This window comes from Meles meles, chromosome 4 (assembly GCF_922984935.1).
Source record: "Meles meles chromosome 4, mMelMel3.1 paternal haplotype, whole genome shotgun sequence".
Classification (NCBI taxonomy): Eukaryota; Metazoa; Chordata; class Mammalia; order Carnivora; family Mustelidae; genus Meles; species Meles meles.
This window is the reverse complement of record NC_060069.1, coordinates 23,047,365-23,069,245: the sequence shown is the minus strand read 5'-3', so window position 1 is coordinate 23,069,245 and position 21,881 is coordinate 23,047,365. Positions and strand designations below refer to the sequence as shown.

Here is a 21,881-nt window from a genome sequence, read left to right as displayed (position 1 = left end):
GTCAGGTACTAATTGTTAGTTGTTCATTTGATTCATGTAACAGGTATTTGTCTTGTTAAACCAGTTCTTTTAAGTGGAAAAATGTTCTTCCATATGAACAAGAAGGTGGCTAAAAATCAGTGGTTGTATGTTCTTTACAGTGTAAAATGCTAAATAAATGATGTGTAGGAAGGACTCCGATAAAGATTAACCAAAAACTTTTAACCAGCCACAGATTTAAAAATGTATGCTTTATAATCATCTCCGTTGTATGTAAGATTCAAAGAGAAATGGGAATGGCCCATCATTTGAAAATCTATTTGAGATGGAAAAAAAAATTTAAAGATTTACCTGTGGGGGCTAGGGGAGAGAAGAAATCTCAAGCAGACTCTCTCCACTGAGCACCAAGCCCTGTGGGGGCTAGGGGAGAGAAGAAATCTCAAGCAGACTCTCTCCACTGAGCACCAAGCCCAACTGGGGGTTGGAAATACCTTTAATCTTTAGCTTTTTATAACCCAGTTCACATTTATATAGTAGAATGAAGAGAACACAGGTAACAACAAAAAGCCACTCACTCCTTCCTCTTGATCTCTATTAGTGAAAATAAAATCTGCATCTTCTTTAAAAGGAAATGGAGATTCTGCCCAAATGGAACCTAATTCCTAAGCAGAGCAGGGACACACCTATGGGAAACATTAGAAACCAAGTAAGTAGGAGAAAATTCAGACTTAAAGACCTGAGACCTAATCATGGAAAAACCATACTGATCTGATCCAGAGAAGCTACATGAACAAGGTGGATGTTTAGGGGAAAAAAATCTGTGCACTATTTCTTCACAGAAATAGCTTCAGCCAGACGTATGAATGAAGAAGCAAGACAACAACTGAGGCAGCTGTTTTAGAGAAGACAGTCTGGTGGCTAGGCAGGATATCCTGAAGGCTGTGATACATGGTTTAGTTTCTGGCAAAGGAATGAACATACTTACATACTACTATTCCAGTACCTGTGGAGAAAGTGACATCTAAAGAAAATAAATTTTCCACATAAAATTTAGCTCCTCTGATTGTCATCCAAATTATAAATTAGCCACAGATTATATATTTCACTAGCTTTTTAAATTAACTGCCTTTTCTTCATTTGCATCATTAAAAGTAAGGTCCTGTGTGCAAAGAAATGTAATAGGTACTGAAAGGCAAACAGAAGAACATAGGCTTCATGACGCCTATGGTATGTGGTCTCTAGGTTTCTACATTTGCTTTGCTTTTGTCTGCTCTAGTAATCGTCCTTTTGATCTGTGGGCTGGGAAAATGTGGTTTCTTTGGTTTTCAAGTAAGAGTAAAATAGTTCTTTGAGTGGGTCACTTGAGTAAAGTATGGAACTTGAGCATCACACTGGTTCCTTAGGATCCTATCTGCTTTAAACTAAGTCCTTTAAAAACGGAATAATCTCACATCTATTTTATGGGATAGGGGTCAAAGTTAAATCTTGTCCTAAGATGTAGTAATTTGTGATTTTAATGAGAAATAAGTAAATATATATATATATATATATACATATATATATAAAAATAAAAACTGATTGCCGTTGACTATAGTGGAGAGTTAACAGCTCATGGAAGAAAAAAGTTTTGATATAAAAAACTGGAACCAAATTATTATACTCAGACAATTTTTTACATTAGCTCCTGAAATCATTAAAATATTTTCAGTAACCAAATGAACAGGTCAAGGAACATAATTCATTTTAGGAAACTGTCCATCAAACATATAAGTAAAATTAATTCATCTCTTTCTTTATCTGTTTCCAAATAATCCTTTACTACTACTAACAACCATTAAAGAGCATTTACCACATCTGAGGCACTGTCCTAAATACTCTACTTACTTGCAATAATACTCACAATAACTGAAAATTATTTCCATGGTTACATACCTAATAAGAAGGATTCTGGTTCATCACTATTCTGCTATACTGCCTTGTTAACACCTGACGGCTGTCCATCCCTACTTTGGTTACTTCTGATCCCTATGATTACCCATTAGCCTATACACTGGACAAAAGGAATATAAGGTCTAAATAGAACCCTAAATCTCAGTATCTCTGTTACAGAACTGGAGTTGTGGAAAATTTACCAAAAAATCCATGATGACCAGGCAGACCATAGACCAAAACTATTTACTACTCCTACCATATTTGACAAACCTGACTTTAAAATTTAAAAAAAAAAAACTTTATTTCAGATAAAATTAGTATTTCCATAATTTAGGATAAAGCAAACACTTCCTTGAGTCCATTATTTTAGGTGATAATGATTTCCGTGAGTATCAGAGCTTCTAAGTATCTGAACATTTTCCTACATGCTTGTGGGAAGCTTCTGTAGCCTTTTCTTGGCAGGAATTCCAGTTTTTCTGAATTCTTCCCTTTCCTTCAGGTATTCCATTTTGCATTCTTCAAAAAAGGCTGGATCATTATAACTACAAGAAGGAAATGAAAATCTTTTAAAAAAGTGAAACTTCACGAGTCTTTTTAATATAAACTTGGTTTAATAATATTCAGACATTTCACCAGGTACAATCTTTAAAAGTAGATTTTGGGGTGCCTGGGTGGCTCAGTGGGTTAAAGCCTCTGCCTTTCGCTCAGGTCATGATCCCAGGGTCCTGGGATCGAGCCCCGCATCGGGCTCTCTGCTTGGCGGGGAGCCTGCTTCCTCCTCTCTCTCTCTCTCTCTGCCTGCCTCTCTCCCTACTTGTGATCTCTCTCTGTCAAATAAATAAATAAATAATCTTTTAAAAAAAAAAGTAGATTTTAAGAAATGGTCATAAACTTACTATAAACATTAGGCTATCAACCTGCTTAAGAGGGCAAGGGGGATGACCTAGTGGTTTTTTTTTTTGAATGGCAGGATAGAGTGATTAGAAGCACAGCGCCTATCCTCAGGGAGCTCATGGTGTTCTGGAACAGGAAGGAAAGCTGCACCACAAGGAAGGATGCAAAGTGCTGTGCCGGAGGTATGGCCCAGTGTACCATGGGAACCTGGGAGAGAAGTGGGGAAAGGAGAGGTGGCAAGAAGTGCAGGAGTTACACTTTAACGGACGAGAGAAGTCCAGTCTGAAGGCACACTGGAAAGGCACAAAGAGGAGGGAAAACGACGACGAACTGCAAATAACTACCATTACAGCAGATTATGCACATAAGAGAAAGGGCCTGGGATAAAGCTAGACAGGGCAGGAGCCACATCATGAAGGCCACTGTATGCCATACCCAGAAGTCGAAATCTATCCTAAAGGCAATGGGACACTATTAATAGAAACTTGAAGATCAATTTTATGTCGTAGGTGAGTTGGGCCACATGTTACAGCCAAAAGGGGGCAGCAGGGTTCGGTGCAGGATGCCCAGTAATAAGTAAACTACCACAAAAAAACAGAGAAGAATGATGAGGACCTAAGCTAATGGAGGAGAAGTTGGGATGAAAAGGACAAAATCGATCTGGGGGAGATGTAGGTAATAAAATCAATAGGAAATGACCATTTAGAGTTAAGAGACAGGAGTCTAAATTCTAGACACATGATGCAGGAGGAGGAAAAGGAGGGGAGTTCAGTTTGGGACCCGAAGAGAGCAGAAACATGTCATGACCTATAGGAAGTAACTGAATCCATGAGTGCAAACTGAGCTTTCACAGACCCAAGCATGAGGAGAGAACCGGGAACCCATTTTAAGGAATCGGTTAAGGAAGAAAAGGCTGAGAAGAAATGAGATGCTGGAGGAACAGGAAAGAGTGCAAGGGAAGCCAGATAGAAGGGAATTTTAAGGAATTTCTGGAGGTCAAGTAAAAGGAAGGAATGAAAAGCAATTCACTGCATTTGGCTACCAGGAACCCATTAGAAACTTGAGGAGCAGCAGTTCCAGTGGAAGGGGGCAGAAGCGAGACTGCTGTTTACTAAGGAATGAGTGAAAATGAGAGAGAGAAGAGAGAACAAGCATTCATATTTCAAGATGTCACTATGAAAAGATGAGAGGGCAGTGGTTAACTCCATTTCACAGTAAAGCAGAGTACTTTCTTATTCCAAGATGAAGAAAGAGACTGTTGAGACTTAGGGTCAAGTAGTAAAATCCTTAGCTCCGTCTACTTTCAGCAAATGTCACAACCCTCTTTGTTTCGTGTACTGTTTCTCTCCTAAACAGAAGCAGCCTCCTCCAACCCTTCCCAGCCCCTTCCCCCAGAACAGACTAGAAGTTCTTTCTCCTTATTTCCAGGGGGTAAAAGATAGAGGATATTGAAATGATTAACAAAAACAAGTACAATTTTTAAAAAGAGCTACCATTTACTGACTACCTCCTATGTGCGAGGCACTGTTGTAATGAGTTTATGTATAGTCCCCCACGATCACTCCATGAGGAATAATTTTCCCATTTTCTGTGAGGAATTTGCCTGAGGCTGCATGGCTAGCTAAGCTCTGGCTGGTCCAGAAGGTAAGCCCCGGCTGCCCTCTCCACAGCTGGCACTCCTGCCCCTCTGCTCTAATAATGCCCATCTGAGAGGGATGGATAATATGGCAAACTAAGAACAAGTTATTATGATGGCTAAAACTGAGGTATAAAAATCCTTTAATATACAACAGGATTTAAATTCAGTCACAAGTTTAACAGGTTCGTTTATTCATTACACATCTCTTGGGAGCATGAGGGAATAGAAATGGAAGAAAAACAAGTCACAGAAGGAACTTTTACTCTCCGATGAAATGCTTAGTGCAGGTCCTGGCCCATAAGTAAGGGTGTTTCCTCATTCATAAATGTAGAGATTAACTTTTCAAGTCTTCTAATTATAGAATTCTAAAATAAGTTTGTAAATTTAAATGTATACATATATTAGTTGTTTCAAAAACAAATACAAATATTTGATTCAGATAATCACTTTTTATATAATTCCCTAAGGAAGCATCAAACCATGCGGACCTATGTTTCAAGGGCTAGAGAAGTATAGAAGGAAATAAGGGTTAACCAAAAAGACCTCATAACTGTCAGTTAACAATACTAAAGTATTCTGCAATATCATCAATAATGTAGACAATAAAATGTGTGGGGAGATACAACAGAAAGCACCTGGGGTGACTGGGTGGCTCAGTCAGGTGAGTGTCCGACTCCTGGTTTTGGCTCAGGTCATGATCTCAGGGTTGTGAGATCAAGCCCACATCAGGCTCTGAGCTCAGCATGGAGTCAGCTTGACATTCTTTCCCTCTCCCTCTGCCCATACCCTGGTACTGCTCTCTCAAAAAAATAAAGTCTTTGAAAAAAAGAAAGCACCTGCATTCCAAGAATTTTGAAATTTTTACTTTAATATTCAACTAAATGTCAGTGAACATGATATTTAAGAATTATTTTAAAATTGATTACCTTCAAAAATCTAAATTTACCTTTGTATCCTTCATTTGATTTATTACAACTTTCCCAGGAGTTAAAAATTATATTAATCCCCAAATCCCAAGGCTGGCAAATCATCTAATTCAGTACCTTTTCGTCAGAAGAGACAAATATAAGCCCATCTATAATATATTCTACAGCTCAACCTGTTCATGAAAAGGAATTTGCTGTCATATGAAAAATCCTGCATTTTTGTTTGCTGACCTTATATTTTTAATCAGATATAATGTTGACCCATGTAACTGGATAAGACCTTTCATAAATAAATAAATGTTGCTTAATATTTAACAAACTGAAATCTCAGATTGAGCTAACAATATCAAAGATCTGATGGGGCGAAGTACAGAATCTATTACATATAATGACTTAAATACCAGTCTTACCTGCTACATGTATTAAAAACACAGAGAAGCACCAACAATGTGGTGACTACTTACTGAGCAGTTAGGCATTCTTTCAATGCAGAATTTTCTTTCCGGCATTTTACTACCATAAGGATTCCAGAGTCCTTGCAACATTTGGTAAAATCTGAAAAAGTTTGGAAAGAAAAAAACCAACTTGCAGTTATATCAAAATTTTTAAAGATTCATTAGAGAAAGAGAAAGAGAGAGCGTGGGGGGAGGGGGAAAGGGAGAGAGAGTCCCAGGCAGATTCCGTACTGAGTACAGAGCCCAACACGGGGCTTGATCCCATGACCCTGAACTGAGATCGTGACCTGAACTGAAACCAAGAATCAGCTGGCCACTCAACCGGCTTAGTAGGCACTCCTACTAATTTTTAACAGCTCTAAAATACTCACCATAGCCTCCTTAGCGCAGTAGGCAGCGCGTCAGTCTCATAAAATACTCACCATTTAACGTCTATTAGATTATGCTTGGCACATAGTACACACTCCAGAGAAGACATGCACACGAATAAAGGGCAGAACAGGATGAACACCATTAACTTTGCAGAAATAAGGGATGGACTCCGAAAGGGGGGAGAGAGGACCTCTGAGGAGGCCTCACAGACACAGAAGGGATGTGGAGAATAAGGAAGATTCCTAACACAGAAGAGGGGTATCTTTTACAAGAAATGAGTGAAAGGGTAAAAGGGGAGTTGATTGCAGACACGGGCCTCTGGCTGCTAGTCTCTGCAGGACACCTGATGCCATCAAGGCACCTGCTTTAAGCCAACCCTGCCAAAGGGCCTTCCTATCTGATAATAGAGTTCCCACTCCATTCCCAGGTCAACTCTTAGATGTCCCTGGAAACAGCTTTCTGTCAAATTTCTATTCTAGTAGTTTGCCTTTTAAATTGTACTGATCCCTTGGTGTCCTGCCTTCTTAACACTCCCAACTCAGAGAAGCCTGGCGCCCTGATCCAGTCCATTTTGGAAAGTCAGACTGGGTCCTCTGTTATTCTTCCCACAGGACAGTGACAGTGTGCTTTGCTGCAGCTACTCTCCTGACTATTCTGGTCCTTCCTCTTGTCCACTGGCTGCTCTAGTTTCGGCTCTGCCATCTCCAGTCTGCTCTAAGTAACGAACCATTTCCATGTCAGACTTCAATTCAGTATCACCCTCGCAGAGAAGCTATAGGTAAAACACAGTATCTTCTGAGTATCTTTTATAATTCCTTTAATGCAAAATTATCAAGATTTCCCTCTTTTCTTGAGCTATTACCCTTCTAGTTACTAGAGGATATAATTTATAATTATCTTAAAGTAAGCAGGTAATTCAGGGGTCTCCCTGATGACATAGAATATGTTAACCAAAAGTTTTAAACCTAAGCAAACTGGAAACGACTGGGATCTATTAAATGCGTTAAAAAAAAACCTGAGGAGAGGGGCTGTGCTGGGACAAGAGCCCCACAGCACAGACATCTGTGTCTGCCTGAAACGTCACAGCATACTCTGATGGAGAAGCGGCAGAACAGGAACAAGACCGAGAGATGCAGGCAATGACTTTAATTCAAACAGTTTAATGTGTGTGATCACATGAAAGCAGGGAGCATGCAGTAACACTCCACATCAAAGACACCTAGGATTCTCTTCCTTCAGCTGCTTGTTCTCCAGTCCCGGAAGTCCCACCGCTGCTCTCCGACCCCTGTACCCACTCAGCTTTCCTTTTCTACCTCAACTACAAATATTCTGTTCCATTCTGTGCACATGAGTTGGGCTCCTGAGCCAAATCAGACCAAGGCAATTTCCTTTGTGCTCTCTAAGGACTCCCTCCAACTCAAAAAGGCAGAACAGACTTATAATCAGCTCATTATCAGGGGAGATCCTGAGGGGCGGCTACATAGCTATAAAAGTCCATTAACTTTCACTCTGGAATGTCACTAGTATTCCTACATGTGAATTTCTCTACTTAAAGAATGATATTAAAATCTGCTTTTTGACAAGCAACGGTGATGATGCTAAGTAAGAATTAAGACCTAGGGACCGGGTTTGTGGGATGCCTGGATGGCTCAGTCAGTTTAAGCATCTTAAGCTACGGTCATGATCTTGGGGTCCTGGGATGGAGCCCCATATAGGGCTTCCTGCTCAGTGAGGGAATCTGCTTATCCTGATCCCTCTGTCCCTCCCCCCCCCACTTGTGCTCATGCTCTCTCTCTCTCTCAAATAAATAAATAAACAAAATCTTAAAAGAAAAAGACCTAGGAAATCCTCAAAGGGAGTATGTACATAAAGTTAACCTGGAAGTGACTGAATCTGGCGAAGGGCTTCTGTAAGGGAACTGCCGTATTCCATAGTGGTGATGAGTCATGGGCTGATTGCTCTGCATCACATCTCACTAGACCTATAGCAGACCAGTCCATGCTCAGATAGTGTCTAGAAGAAAGATCATTAGCATCACGAATTTGCCTAATGAAAATATCCTAGGTGATCAAAACCCTCCTTTCCTGGAAAACACCAACACGATGGCTATTAATAAACCCAATACTTTTACATTTGACAGATTCACAACAGAATGGTTACACATTATATTATTTTCAGATCCGTTTTCCCTATTATGAATAAAAATATTCTCAGGAGGGAACTGATGCAAGATAGCATCCCTGTGTTCTGACTACAATAAAGGCACAGTCTGTATATTTTCACACTTGTCCAAATCTCTTGGAATAACCGTGACTGGCCTAAAGCCTCAAGCTGTTTGTAAGGTTTTTGTCACTTGTTTAGCTACAAGATTTTAATGAGGATCTTGCTTTCATACCACATTAACAAACATTCATATAATAATGATGTCAATATTGCCAACTAATTTCTAAAATGGTATTCTAAGATATTCATAGAAATTCTTTGTCTTTCAATGTTATTTTAAAGCTTATATGCCTATATATAATTTAAATTCATTACCATTGAAGATTATGAAAAGAAAATTTCATGCACTTAAGTACATCTTAAGGAAATACAAATGAATATCAATAAACAGTAAGAACAGATAGCTTAAAAAGTTATTTCAAATTAAAAAAAAACATTTAAAGATAACATTCAAGACTTTTTTCTTTAAAATGTCAAGAATATGGTACCTGCTCTTTTCAAACTATTCCATAAAATAGAAGAGGAAAAGAAAACTTCTAAATTCACTGTACAAGACCTGTATCACCCTGATATAAAGCCAGATAAAGACACTACAAAAAAGGAAGAGACTATAGGCCAACGTCTCCGATGAACACGGATGCCTAAATCCTCAACAAAATCTAAGAAAACTGATTTCAACAATACATTTAAAAATTCACAATAGTGGGATTTACTCCAGGGATACAAAAGTGGTTCATTATTCACAAATCTATCAATGTAATACATTACATTAACAAGACAAAGGGATTAAAAACCATTTGATCATCTCAACAGATGCAGAAAAAGCATCTGACAGAATGCAAGTGCAAAGTAGGTTCCAAAGGAACATTCTTCAATATAATAAAGGTCATGTATGAAAAACCCACAGCTAATATCATACTCAATGGTAAAAAACTGAGAGCTTTTGCTAAAAATCAGGGACAAGACAAGGATGTTCACTCTCACAGCTTTTATTCAACAAAGTATTGGAAGTTCTAGCTGTAGCTATTAGACAAGAAAAAGAAGTAAGAGGCATCCATATTGGTAAGGAAGAAATAAAACTGTCATTATTTGCAGATGGCATGTTATCACATGCAGAAGACCCTAAATACTCTACCCAAGAACTATTAGAAGTGATGAATGAATTCAGTAAACTTGCAGGATACAAAACAAATACACAGAAATTGGCTGTGTTTCTATCCACTGATAATGATGTAACAGAGAAATTAAAACAATTCCACTTAAAAAATTGCACCAAAAGGAATAACATATGTAGGAGTAAACTTAACCAAGGAGGTAAAAGACCTATACTCTGAAAACTATAAAACACTGATGAAAGAAAGTGAAGATAACACAAACAAACGGAAAGATATTCCAAGCTCATGGACTGGAAGAACAAATATTGTTAAAATGCCCATCCTACACAAAGAGACCTATAGATTCAACACAATTCTTACCAAAATACCAACAGCAGTTTTTACAGAACTAGAGCAAATATTCCTAAAACAGATTTGGAACCACAAAGAACCTGAACAGCCAAAGCAATCTTGAGAAATAAGAACACAGCTAGATCACAATCCCAGATTTCAAGATATAGGATAAAGCTGTAATAATCAAAACAGTATGGTACTGGCACAAAAACAGACAAAAAGATCAATTAAACAGAACAGAAAACCAAGAAATAAACCCACACTTATGGGCAATTAATCTTTGACAAAAGGGTTAAGAATATTCAATGGGGAAGACAGTCTCTTCAACAAATGTTGCTGGGAAAACTAGATAGCTACATGCAAAAGAATGGAACTGGACACTGTACGACGCAACACACAAGAATTAACTCAAAATGGATTAAAGACCTAAATGTGATACTTGAAACCATAAAACTACATAAAACTCCTGGAAGAAAACATTAAGCAGTAATCTCTTTGATGTCAGCCTTGGGAACACTTTTTTTTTTTTTTTTTTTTTTTTTTTTAAAGATAAGTCTCCTGAGGCAAGGGAAACAAAAGCAAAAATAACTTACTGGGACCATATCAAAATAAAAAACTTTTGCACAGCAAAGGAAACCATCAACAGAATGAAAAGGCAACCTACTGAATGGGAGAAGATATTTGCAAAAATTTGATATAAAAAGGAATTAAAAAGCTTGAGAGGGATACTCAGATTTATTATCTACATCTGTTAGAACATATTTTAAATGGGAGTGAAGATATGATTCTGACAAAGCATTTAGAATGTAACACTTGGGATACAGATGACTTCTACTTATGTAAAACCAAAGGGCAATGACACATTAATATTGGGTAGGTTCTAAAACAGTTCTTGGAGATTTTTCTGGGGAAAACTGCAAAGTAGGTAAGACTCTAAGCTCACCCTGTCCCACAATACAACTAGGTAACATTCACATCGGTATAAATAACCCAGAAAATGATCCCAAGACAGGCAACAAACCCCATTTTGAAATGCAAAGAGGCCACCTCAAAGAGGGTAAGATAGGTGGAAGCATGGTGGGGAGGAATGTCAGGTGTGCAGAGAAGAAAGAGAAACTGACTCTCACACTGGAGAGTCCACATGGGAAAGACAAATTCCCATAACATTTGACTTTGAACACCAAAGAGGTCAAATTTCATGAGTTCTTACAATCAGCAGAGCTTTACACTGGCAACACTAAGCCTCAGTTGGCTCAAGTTCTGGGATAGCTGGGAGGGTAAGAGGAAACTGAGTCCCTATCCTTAAAGAGACAGCACAACCAAGAGCCTTGGAAGATACAGCAGGGAGGCAGTGTGTGAAAAATGTCTGGGGCATAAAGAAGGGAGAGTTAGTTTAGTCATCTCAGGGCTTGTCCTGGAGGGACAAGGATCACCGGGGGACTCCTCCAGGGACAAAGGAGCTGGCAAGCACCATTTCGCTCTCCTGTGACTAGCAAACACACACGGCTACCTGCAGGAACCAGCCTGGCACCAACACTTGCCACCTAACTTGCTAACAGTTTGCCATCCCCACACGTGCAAATGCTGCTAACACTGCACCACCCATGACACTGAGCCTCTACAGCGCTGCCTGCTCCAATACACTCTTGGCCAGAGCCCATCCAAAGCAGAACCACAAGCCTGGCAGTATGCAAGCAGCCATGACAGGGACAGCACCACTCCAAAGTGACTCCTGTCCTAGAGAGAAGGGAAGATAACCACACACACTAGTCCCAAAGGCAACTCCAGCAGTGGCATGGGGGCAGACAGAAGTCTGACTGCAGTTTGTACCCACCAACGAAGGCTTCTCAGGGGACAACACAGGGAAAAGTGTTGTGCAGTCTGGTGCTACTCCACCTCTAGACTGAAGCAACTCAAGCCCAAGGTGGCCCCTGACTGGTCCACCAACACCACAGGAAGCAAACAGTGACCACAACAGGCAGAGAGCCACTGGAAAGAGCTGGACGGTAGGAAGAAAGGCCAAACCACGATACCAGGGTGAACGCAACACACACAGAAGACAGCCCTGAAGTGTCAAGTTCTGGTTGAACACGGGACACTGATTGCAGGGAACTCCAGGACCTCGCTTCATTAGGCCACTACTTTCAAGAGCTGGAAACGTAGCTAACTTTCCAGACACACGAAAACAGATATGGAGGGGCGTCTGGGTGGCTCAGTCATTAAGCATCTGCCTTTGGTTCAGGTCATGATGCCAGAGTCCTGGCATCAAGCCCCACAACAGACTCCCTGCTCAAAGGAAAGCCTGCTTCTCCCTCTCCCACTCCCCCTGCTTGTGTTCACTCTCTTGCTGTCTCTATCAAATAAATAAATAAAATCTTAAAAAACAAAACACATATGGAGTTAGACAAATTGAGGACAGAGGAAAATGTCTTGTATGAAAGAACAGAATAAAATCATAGCAAGATACCTAAGCAAAATGGAGAAAAGTAGTAGGCCTGATAGAGAACTTAAAGCAATAAATCAGGGGTGCCTGGGTGGCTCAGTGGTTAAGCATCTTCCTTCAGCTCAGGTCATGATCCCAGGGTCCTGGGATCAAGTCCTGCAACAGGTTCCCTGCTCCACAGGAAGTCTGCTTCTCCCTCTCCCACTCCCCCTGCTTGTGTTCCCTCTCTCACAGTATCTCTGTCAAATAAATAAATAAAAATCTTTTAAAAAGATCGAAAAATTAATAAAGCAACAAATCAGAGTGCACCTGGGTGGCTCAGTTGGTTAAATGTTTGACTTTGGCTCAGGTCATGATCCCAGGTTCCTGGGATCAAGTCTCACATCGGGCTCTCTGGCTCAGCAGGGCACCTACTTCTCCCTCTCCCTTTGCCTGTCACTCCCCCTGCTGTGCTCTTTCTCTCTCTCTTTCCTTGTCAAATAAAGAAAAGCTTAAAAAAATAAAGTAATAAATCATAAAGATAAACTAACTAGACAGTGAGACCCTTAACAAAGAGACAGAAAACATAAAAAGAAAAACTCATAGGTGAAGAACTCAATAAATGAAATTAAAAAAAAACACCAAATGGAATAAATAGTGGAGTACAGGAAGCCAAAGAACAAATCAGTGACTTAGAAGACAAAGTAATGGAAAGTAATCAAGCAGAGTAGGTGAGAGACAAAAAACCAAAAAACCCAGAATAAAAATAGACTTAGGGAACTCAAACATAATATCTACCTTATAGGAGATACCAGAAGGGTAAGAGAAAGAAAAGGAGGCAAATATATACTTGAGGCAATAATAGCTGAAAACATCTCAAATCTGGGGAAATCAAGATCAAGGAGGCACAGAATGCTCCAAACAAAATCAACCCAAGGAAGTCCACACCGAAACACAGAATAATTAAAATGGCAAGAAGTAATGATAAAGAGAATTTTAAAAGCACCAAGAGAATACAAAATAGTCATACACAAGGGCAACCTCATAAGGTTATCAGCTGATTTTTCAGCAGGAAGTATACAGGCCAGAAAAAAGTGGCATGATATATTCAAAGTGCTGAAAAGAAAAAAAAAAATCTGCAGCCAAAATTATCTATCCAGCAAGGATATCATTCAGAATAGAAGGAGAGAGAAAGAGTTTCCCAGACAAAAGTTAAAGGAATTCATCACCACTAAACCATAAGACATGTTAAAAGGGACTCTTCACATGGAAAGGAAAGACCATAAGCAGGAATAAGAAAAGTAGATAGCACAAAAGCAGTAAAAGTATGTTTATATGTCAAAATCACTCAAGGGACAAAATAAAAGGGTATAAAGTGTGAAAACACACACCTAAACATGGAGGGGAGAGGCATAAAGAATGGATTCAAACTTAAGCAACCATCAACTTAATACAGACTACTATATGCAGAAGATGTTATAAACAAACAAAAAATCTAAAACCCAGTAGTAGATATGCAAAAAAATAAAGATAAAGGAGTCCGAGTATATCACTAAAGAAAGCCAAATAAGAAAAGAGCAAAGAGAAAAGAGACAATGAGAAAAGAGCAAGGGAAGAAAGTAACAGAGAACTACAAAAGCAACCATAAAACAAAATGGCAGTAAGTAATCTACCTATTAATAATCATTTTGAATGTAATGGGCTAAAGGCTCCATACAAAAACAGAGGGTGATGGAAAGGATTAAAAAAACAAAACAACAACAAAAAAAACCAACCATAAAACCCCAAGACCCATCAATGTGCTGCCTGCAAAAGACTCATTCAGACTTAAAGAAACCTGCAGCTGAACATGAAGGGACAGAGAAACATTTATCACGCAAACAGATGGGAAAAGAAGCCAGAGTAGCAATACTTCTATCAGACAAAACAGACACTGAAGAGGAGACAAGAGACACGAGACAAAAAAAGGACACTATGTAATCATAAAGGGGACAATTCAACAAGATATGACAACATCACAGCACAGAAACACATTTAAAAAGGCTAATAACAAATATAAGGCAAGTAATCAACAGTAAATTTATTAGCAAAGGATTTTCACACCCAACTTGTACCAATGGGCAGATCAACCAAACACAAAATCAACAAGGAAACAGTGGTTTTGGATGATACATTGGACCAAATGGATCGAACAGATATACTCAGAACATTCCACCCTAAAACATCAGAATACACACTGTTTTCAAGTACACATGGAACATGCTCCAGGAGAGATCAAATATTAGGCCACGGGGGTATAGCTCAGTGGTAGAGCATTTGACTGCAAATATTAGGCCACAAAACAAGTCTCAACAAATTCAAAAAGACTGAAATCATACCATGCATCTTTTCTGACCACAATATTATGAAACCAGAAACAAACTTCAAGAAAAAGTCTGGAAAGAGCACAAATACATGCAGCTTAAATAACACGTTACTAAACCATGAACGGGTCAACCAAGAAATCAAAGAAGAAATAAAAAAAATTCATGGAGACAAATGAAAATGACAACACAATTGTTCAAAATCTTTAGGATGCAGCAAAAGCAGTCCTAAGAGGGAAGTTTATATCATACAGGCCTACCTCAAGAAGAAAAATCTCAAATAAACAACTTAACCCTACACCTCAAGGAACCAAACCAGTAGAAGGAAACATATGATAAAGATTAGAGCACAAACAAATGAAATAGAGACTTAAAAAACAATAGAACAGATCAAGGAACCCAGTCACTGGTTCTTTGAAAAGATTGACAAAATTGATAAACTTTTACCCAGATTCATTAAAAAGAAAGAGAGAGAGAGAGAAAGAGAGAAAGACTCAAACAAAATCAGAAATGGAAAGAAGAAAAATAACAAAAACACAGGAACACAAATACTTATGAGAATATTATGAAAAATTATGTGCCAACAAACTGGACAACCTAGAAGAAATAGAGAAATTCCTAGAAACATGTAAACTACCAAACCTGAACCAGGGAGAAATAGAAAATGTCAACACACTGACTACCAGCAGTGAAACTGAATCAGTAATCAAAATCCCAATAAACAAAAATCCATGACCGTCTAGCTTGACAGGCGAATTCTACCAAACATTTAAAGAGTAATACCTATTCTTCTCAAACTATTCAAAAAAATACAAGAGGGAGTAAAACCTCCAAACGAATTCTATGAGGCCAGAATTACACTGATACCAAAACCAGATAAAGACATTACAAAAAGAAGGAAACTATAGGGCAATACTGCTGATGAACATAGATGGAAAAATGCTTAACAAAATATTAGCAAACCAAATCCAACAATACATTTAAAAAATCATTCACCACGATCAAGTGGGATTTATTCACAGGATGCAAGGGTGGTTCTATATTCTCAAGTCAATCAATGTGATACATCACATCAACAGGAGTAAGGATTAAAACTACACGATCGCCTCAATAGATGCAAAAAGCACTTGACGAAGTACAATATCCATTCGTAATAAAAACCCTCAACAAAGTAGAGTTAGAACATACCTCAATATTATAAAGGCCATCTATGAAAAAACCTATAGCTACTATCTTATTCAATAGTGAAAAATTGAGAGCTTTTTTTCCTCACTACTTTTACTTAACATAGTATTGAAGCCCTACCCGCAGCAATCAGACAAGAAAAAGGAATAGAAGAATTGGTGAGGAAGAAGTAAAACTTTTACTCTTTGCAGATGACATGATACTGTCTGTAAAAAATCCTAAATACTCCACCAAAAACCTACTAGAACTGGTATCTGAATTCACACAGGTCACAGGACACAAAATCAATATACAGAAATCTGTTTCATTTCTATACACTAATAATGAAGCCATAGAAAGAAAAATTAGGAAAACAATCTCATCCACAACTGCACCAAAAATAAGAAAATTCCTAGGAACAGACTTATGCAAGGCAGTGAAAGACGTGTACTCTGAAAACTATAAAACACTGAGATGAAAGAAACTGAAGAAGACAGAAACAAATGAAAAGACCTTCCATGCTGGAATGAACTGGATGAACAAATATTGTTAAAATGTCCATACCACTTAATGACATCTACAGATTTAATGCAATCCCTATCAAAATACCTACAGCATTTTTCACAGAACTAGAGCCAACAAATTCTAAAATTTGTATGGAACCACAAAAGACCTTGAACAGCCAACGAAATTTTGAAAAAGAAAAAACCGGAGGTACCACAATGCCAAAGTTTCAGTTTATACTACAAAGCTGTAGTAATCAAAACAATATGGTACTGGCACAAAAACAAACATATAGACCAATGGAATAAAACAGAAAGCCCAGAAATAAGCCTACACTTACATGGTCAATTAATGTTTGACAAAGCAGGAAAGAATACACAATGGGAAAAAGAGAGTCTCTAACAAATGGTGTTAGAAAAACTGGACAGCAACATGCAAAAGAATGAAATCGAACCACCTTCTCACACCATAAACATAAACTCAAAATAGATTAAAGACCTAGATGTGAGACCCGAAACCATAAAAATCCTAGAAGACAGCACAGGCATTAATTTCTCTGACAGTGGTTTTACTACGTTTTTCTAGATATGTCTCCCTGAGGCAAGGGAAATAAAACCAAAAATAAACTACTGAGACTACATCAAAATAAAAAGCTTCTGCACAGGAAAGGAAATAATCAACATAACTAAAAAACAACTTACTGAATGGGAGAGGATATATGCAAATGATATATCCAATAAGGGTTTAGTATCCAAAATATATAAAGAATTTCTACAACGTAGCACCAACAGAACCCAAAGAATTCAATTAAAAATGGACAAAAAATATGAACAGACATTTCTCCAAAGAAGACATACAGATGGCCAACAGACACATGAAAGGATGTTCAACAACTCTCATCATTGGGAAAATGCAAATCAAATCTATAATGACATACCATTGACACTGATAAATGTCAGATGCTAAAATGAAAAACAAAAGAAACAAGTGTTGGTGAGGATGTGGACAAAAAGAAACCCTAGTGCACTGCTGGTGGGAATGCCAACTGCTGCAACCACTGTGGAAAACAGTATTGAAGTTCATCAGAAAATTAAAAAATAGAAAAACCGTATGATCCATTAACTGCACTACTGGGTGTTTATCCAAATACTACACAAACTCTAATTCAAAGGCATACATGCATCCCTATGTTTACGGCAGCATTATTTACAATAGCCAAATTATGGAACAGCCCAAGTGTCCATGGAGAGATGAATGGAAAAAGATACGAGGTGTATGTACATACATACGTGTACACACACACACACACACACACACACACACACACACAGGAATATTATTCAGCCATGAAAAAGAATGAAATCTGGCCATTTGCAACAACACAGATTATTATGCTAAGCAAAATAAGTTAGAGAAAGAAAAATTCCATACGATTTCACTCATATGCAGAATTTAAGAAACAAAACAAATGAACAAAGGTAGAATGAGACAAACCAAAAAGCAGACTCTTAACTATAGAGAACAAACAGATGACTATCAGAGGGGAGGTGGGTAGGGGGATGGTTGAAATAGGGGAAGGCATTAGGAGTACACTTACCTTGACAAGCACTGAGTAATATACAGAATTGCTGCAACACTGTATTGTACACTTGAAATCAATATAATACTGTATGTTATCTATATTGGAGTTGAAATTTTAAAAATTTTAATTAAAAAATAAAATATGCATAAAGTTCAAAAAATAAGTAAATAAGTAAAACGGTTCCTTTACAAAAAGATTTTATTTATTTTCAGAAATAAGTTTTAGAAAGATTGTGTCAGCCAGGGGTGAGAGAGAATCTCAAGCAGACTCCACACAAACTGCAGAGCCGACATAGGGCTTGATCCCACCACCTCTGAGATCATGACCTGAGCCGAAATCAACAGTCTGATTTCAGGTGGCTCTTCTGTTGGTCTGTTTCCCTATTTTCCCATGTAACTTCATAATTCCTTTAAAGGTATTTAAAGGTGTTAATAACAGCAATAAGAACAAAATAATAACGGCAACTAAAATATGGTGGGTGTTTATTATGTACCAGATACTATATTGAGTACATTTATTCATTTGAATTTTGTAAAAGCACTGTCAGATAAGCACTATTATTATCTTCATTTACCAGATGTCACATTTCTAAGACCACAGAGCCTGGCACAGACTAGCCTAGCAACAGGCCTTTCCTCATTCTGGAAAAATACTTGTAACTACCACTGAATCCCACTTACTCCTTCCACAAAGAACACACACCCAAGTCTCCACATCTAGCTGCAATTTCCATGGTCACAGAGGAAACTAAACCCAGGCCAGTTAGCTCACAGGAGGTCGCAACTGAGAAGTGGGGAGAGAGCGGGGGTGGCTCAGCACACCCCTATCATCACCACAGGAAAAAATAAGCTGCAGGCTTGTTGCTCAATTTTATGATACTTCGCAGCAATCATCTGAAGTAAGTAACATCAGATCCCTCACTCTCTGGTCCCACCCTGTTTTCTAGAAGTCCTATAAAATATATTTAAATACTTAAACTAAGTGTTTTACGCACTAGAAGTGGCTTCTCCGAACGGTATATAATGAAACACTGAATTCTGTGTGCCAGATTTTAAGCGCTACCAGCACTTGAAAGGTACACATTAGCATAGCCTAGTGCTCCTGAGCAAAACACGCACCCAGCCCATCTTTTTTTAAAAAGACTGCCGCTAAGAGATGCTTGAAGTCTCCCCAAATCACAGTATCCACTGTCATTAACAATAGCAGAGGTGGAGGATGCAGAAGGTGATAAAGCAGGAGAAATTTAAGTGACTGAGTCTAGTTCATGATGCACATTTTTCTTACATGTTCCCTCTCTGCTCCCACTGCCTCCCAAGTTGAAAGAGCTGTCCATTAACAGGCACTGATCAAAGCAGCTAACAGAGCGGCACAGCTCTGAACATGGAGCCTTCCAGGCTTCCTTGCCATCTCCTAGTGGGTGCTCCGCCCTCGCCCGCCCCTCACGAGAAGCACCATCACACAAAAGTAGAATCAATGCTTTTAATAATGTAAGTAATGCAAGCAATAAACTAACCCGCCGTACTTTTTCCCTCCTGCAAGAGGTTTTACGGTCCCTTCTGGGCATGAGTATGAGCCACGACGGACCATTTACCACAATTCCCAGAGGGTCCAGGGGAAGGCCGAGCTGCCTTGTTCCGGACTTCTGGGACTGAAATGGTGAGAGTGGGAAGGACTTCACAGGTCACTTAACCTAAACTCTTACTCAGTTCGGAAGGTCCTTGTTAACCATCTCTGTTTAAACACTGTGACAAAAACTCCTTATCTCCCATGGTAGCCAGTTCCTCTGCGTGTGCGTGTCGCATGTGTGCTGTGGGGAGGATTTATGGCCTAGAAAAAAAAAGCGCAGTGCATCTAATGCTGCCTCCTCCTCAAATATTACAGGAAATAACATCCTTCTTGCTCCCTTTTCCTCGTTCGGACGCAGTGTGAACGTGGCTCTTTCCTCCCTAATTGCATATGCTTTCTAGAGTACTAACAAAACCTGGGCACCCCCCTCATAATCTTCTCGTTTGTCAAATTTATTTATGTATTTAACACCTTGTTTTGCTCCCAAAAGGATCTAAGAGAGGTTGGCATCTCCCTTACAAAACACTGACAGTAAGTTTTGCCAATTCAAACAACAGCAGGCAATTAAAATATGAAAATGATTATGGCTAGGTCTTTCTTAACGAAAATGAATATATAAATAAATACACATATCAAAAAATCCTCTGGAGGGAATCATTAAGAGAATGACATCACTAGCCATTCCTCACTCTACTTTCCTTGAGCTGAAACAAAAAAGGTTTACCTAAGTAAAAAATAGCCTTTGACACCATTGAAAAACACTTAATCAGCCTTCTTTTACTCTGTCACATCAACAACCAAAGGAGTAAAATACTATACCATGAAATACTATGCAGCCACTAAAAAAAAAAAGTACACTAACAGGAAACGGATCCCTAGGACTCCAACTGAAAACTGAGGTGCAGAGCAGTACGGTGGAGCATGTTACCATTTCTGCTTAGAATACAAAATGGAGTATTATGCCTCCATCAGAAAGGATGAACACCCAACTTTTGTAGCAACACGGACGGGACTGGAGGAGATTATGCTGAGTGAAATAAGTCAAGCAGAGAGAGTCAAGTATCATATGGTTTCACCTGTGAAGCATAAGGAATAACATGGAAGACATTAGGAGAAGGAAAGGAGAAGTGAACTGGGGAAAATGGAGGGGGGAGACGAAGCACGAGATATTGGACTCTCAGAAACAAACTGAGGGTTTTGGGGGAGGTGGGGGGATGCGTGAGCCTAGTGGTGGGTATTCAGGAGGGCACGTGCTGCATGGAGCGCTGGCTGTGGTGCATAAACACTGAATCTTGGGACACTGAAAAGATAAAATAAAATTTATAAAATAATACACTCAGGTTTGTGTATGTGTGCGTATCTGTGTATCTAAAAAGATGTTTATACAAACTCCAAAGGGCCGGAGAAGAACAAGGAAGAAAACTGGTAATTGTGGTTGCCTCAGAGGAGAAAAACTGGGGCTCCGGGGGGCCAAGAAATAAAGAGACACGTTTGTACCGCGTCTGGTAGTAGACACATGTGTCAACCTTCCAAAATGTAATTTTTAAAAATGCAAGCGAGCAAGCCCATAGCTCTGCGTGGAGGGGAGAGTGGAGTCTGGTTCAGACTTTGATGAGCAGAGTGAAAAAATCCTCTGCCGTTTCCTTCTTAAGCAAGTGCTTTTCCCTGAATGCTGCGCAGCAACGACTGGGTGGGGAACTCCTCTATATCTCACTAAGAACACCCCGTTCATCACACTCTAGGGATATTTCTGCACATATGGCTTCTTTTCATTAAATGCTAATTGTTCGCAAATACAAATTTGGACATTCCTTTTCACAAAATACACAGCTACATAGATCCTACTATTCCCATTATACCAATGCCAAGCAAAAAGCACTATTCCAAGGTAAAATGACACTATCAAAAGTCACACTATTGGCTTTCTTGTAATTTAACACGGTCACACCAACTGCCAAAACGGAAGAAATCTGACAATAACATGTGCTATCTTATTCATAAATAGGTCCAAACTCTCAGTTTTAAAAAGAAAAAAAAAAAAGAATAAAAGACATGCTATGCTAAATTTAATTAGACATTTACTAAGTGTAGTGTCCCTAGTTAACAAGGCAAATCGATCCTTTCAGTTCTGGCTGCAGTTTATTTAAAGACTTTACAATTTTACTACTTAAGAGCAAGTCCTATGGAGGTGTTATCTCACCATTTATATTTTCACAACACTTATGATATTGCTATCACACTCTTAAAATAAATGAAAAGCCCATGCCACATTTCAGACCAATGTAATGCTACAGACTCTACTTTTATTTCTAGAAATAAACATTAAAATAATTCGGTATTGCTCACTTTATTCTTGCAATGTTGAACATAAAAAAAAAGTAAAACTAAGATTTTTTTTTTAAGTCCCAGGTA

The 21,881-nt window shown here is 38.7% G+C and overlaps 1 protein-coding gene across 1 annotated transcript in view; it reads right to left on the bottom strand.

Annotated features, from left to right (window-relative positions):
- Positions 1-2,002: 2,002 nt before the first annotated feature.
- Positions 2,003-21,881, bottom strand: part of CMC1 (C-X9-C motif containing 1) — an 84,835-nt gene continuing 64,956 nt past the window's right edge. The window contains exons 3-4 of the mRNA XM_046003580.1: positions 5,835-5,925; positions 2,003-2,453 (exon numbers count right to left, since the gene is read on the bottom strand). Coding sequence (XP_045859536.1) covers positions 2,333-2,453; positions 5,835-5,925 — 212 coding nt within the window. The 3' untranslated portion in view covers positions 2,003-2,332. The remainder of the gene's footprint in view (positions 2,454-5,834; positions 5,926-21,881) is intronic.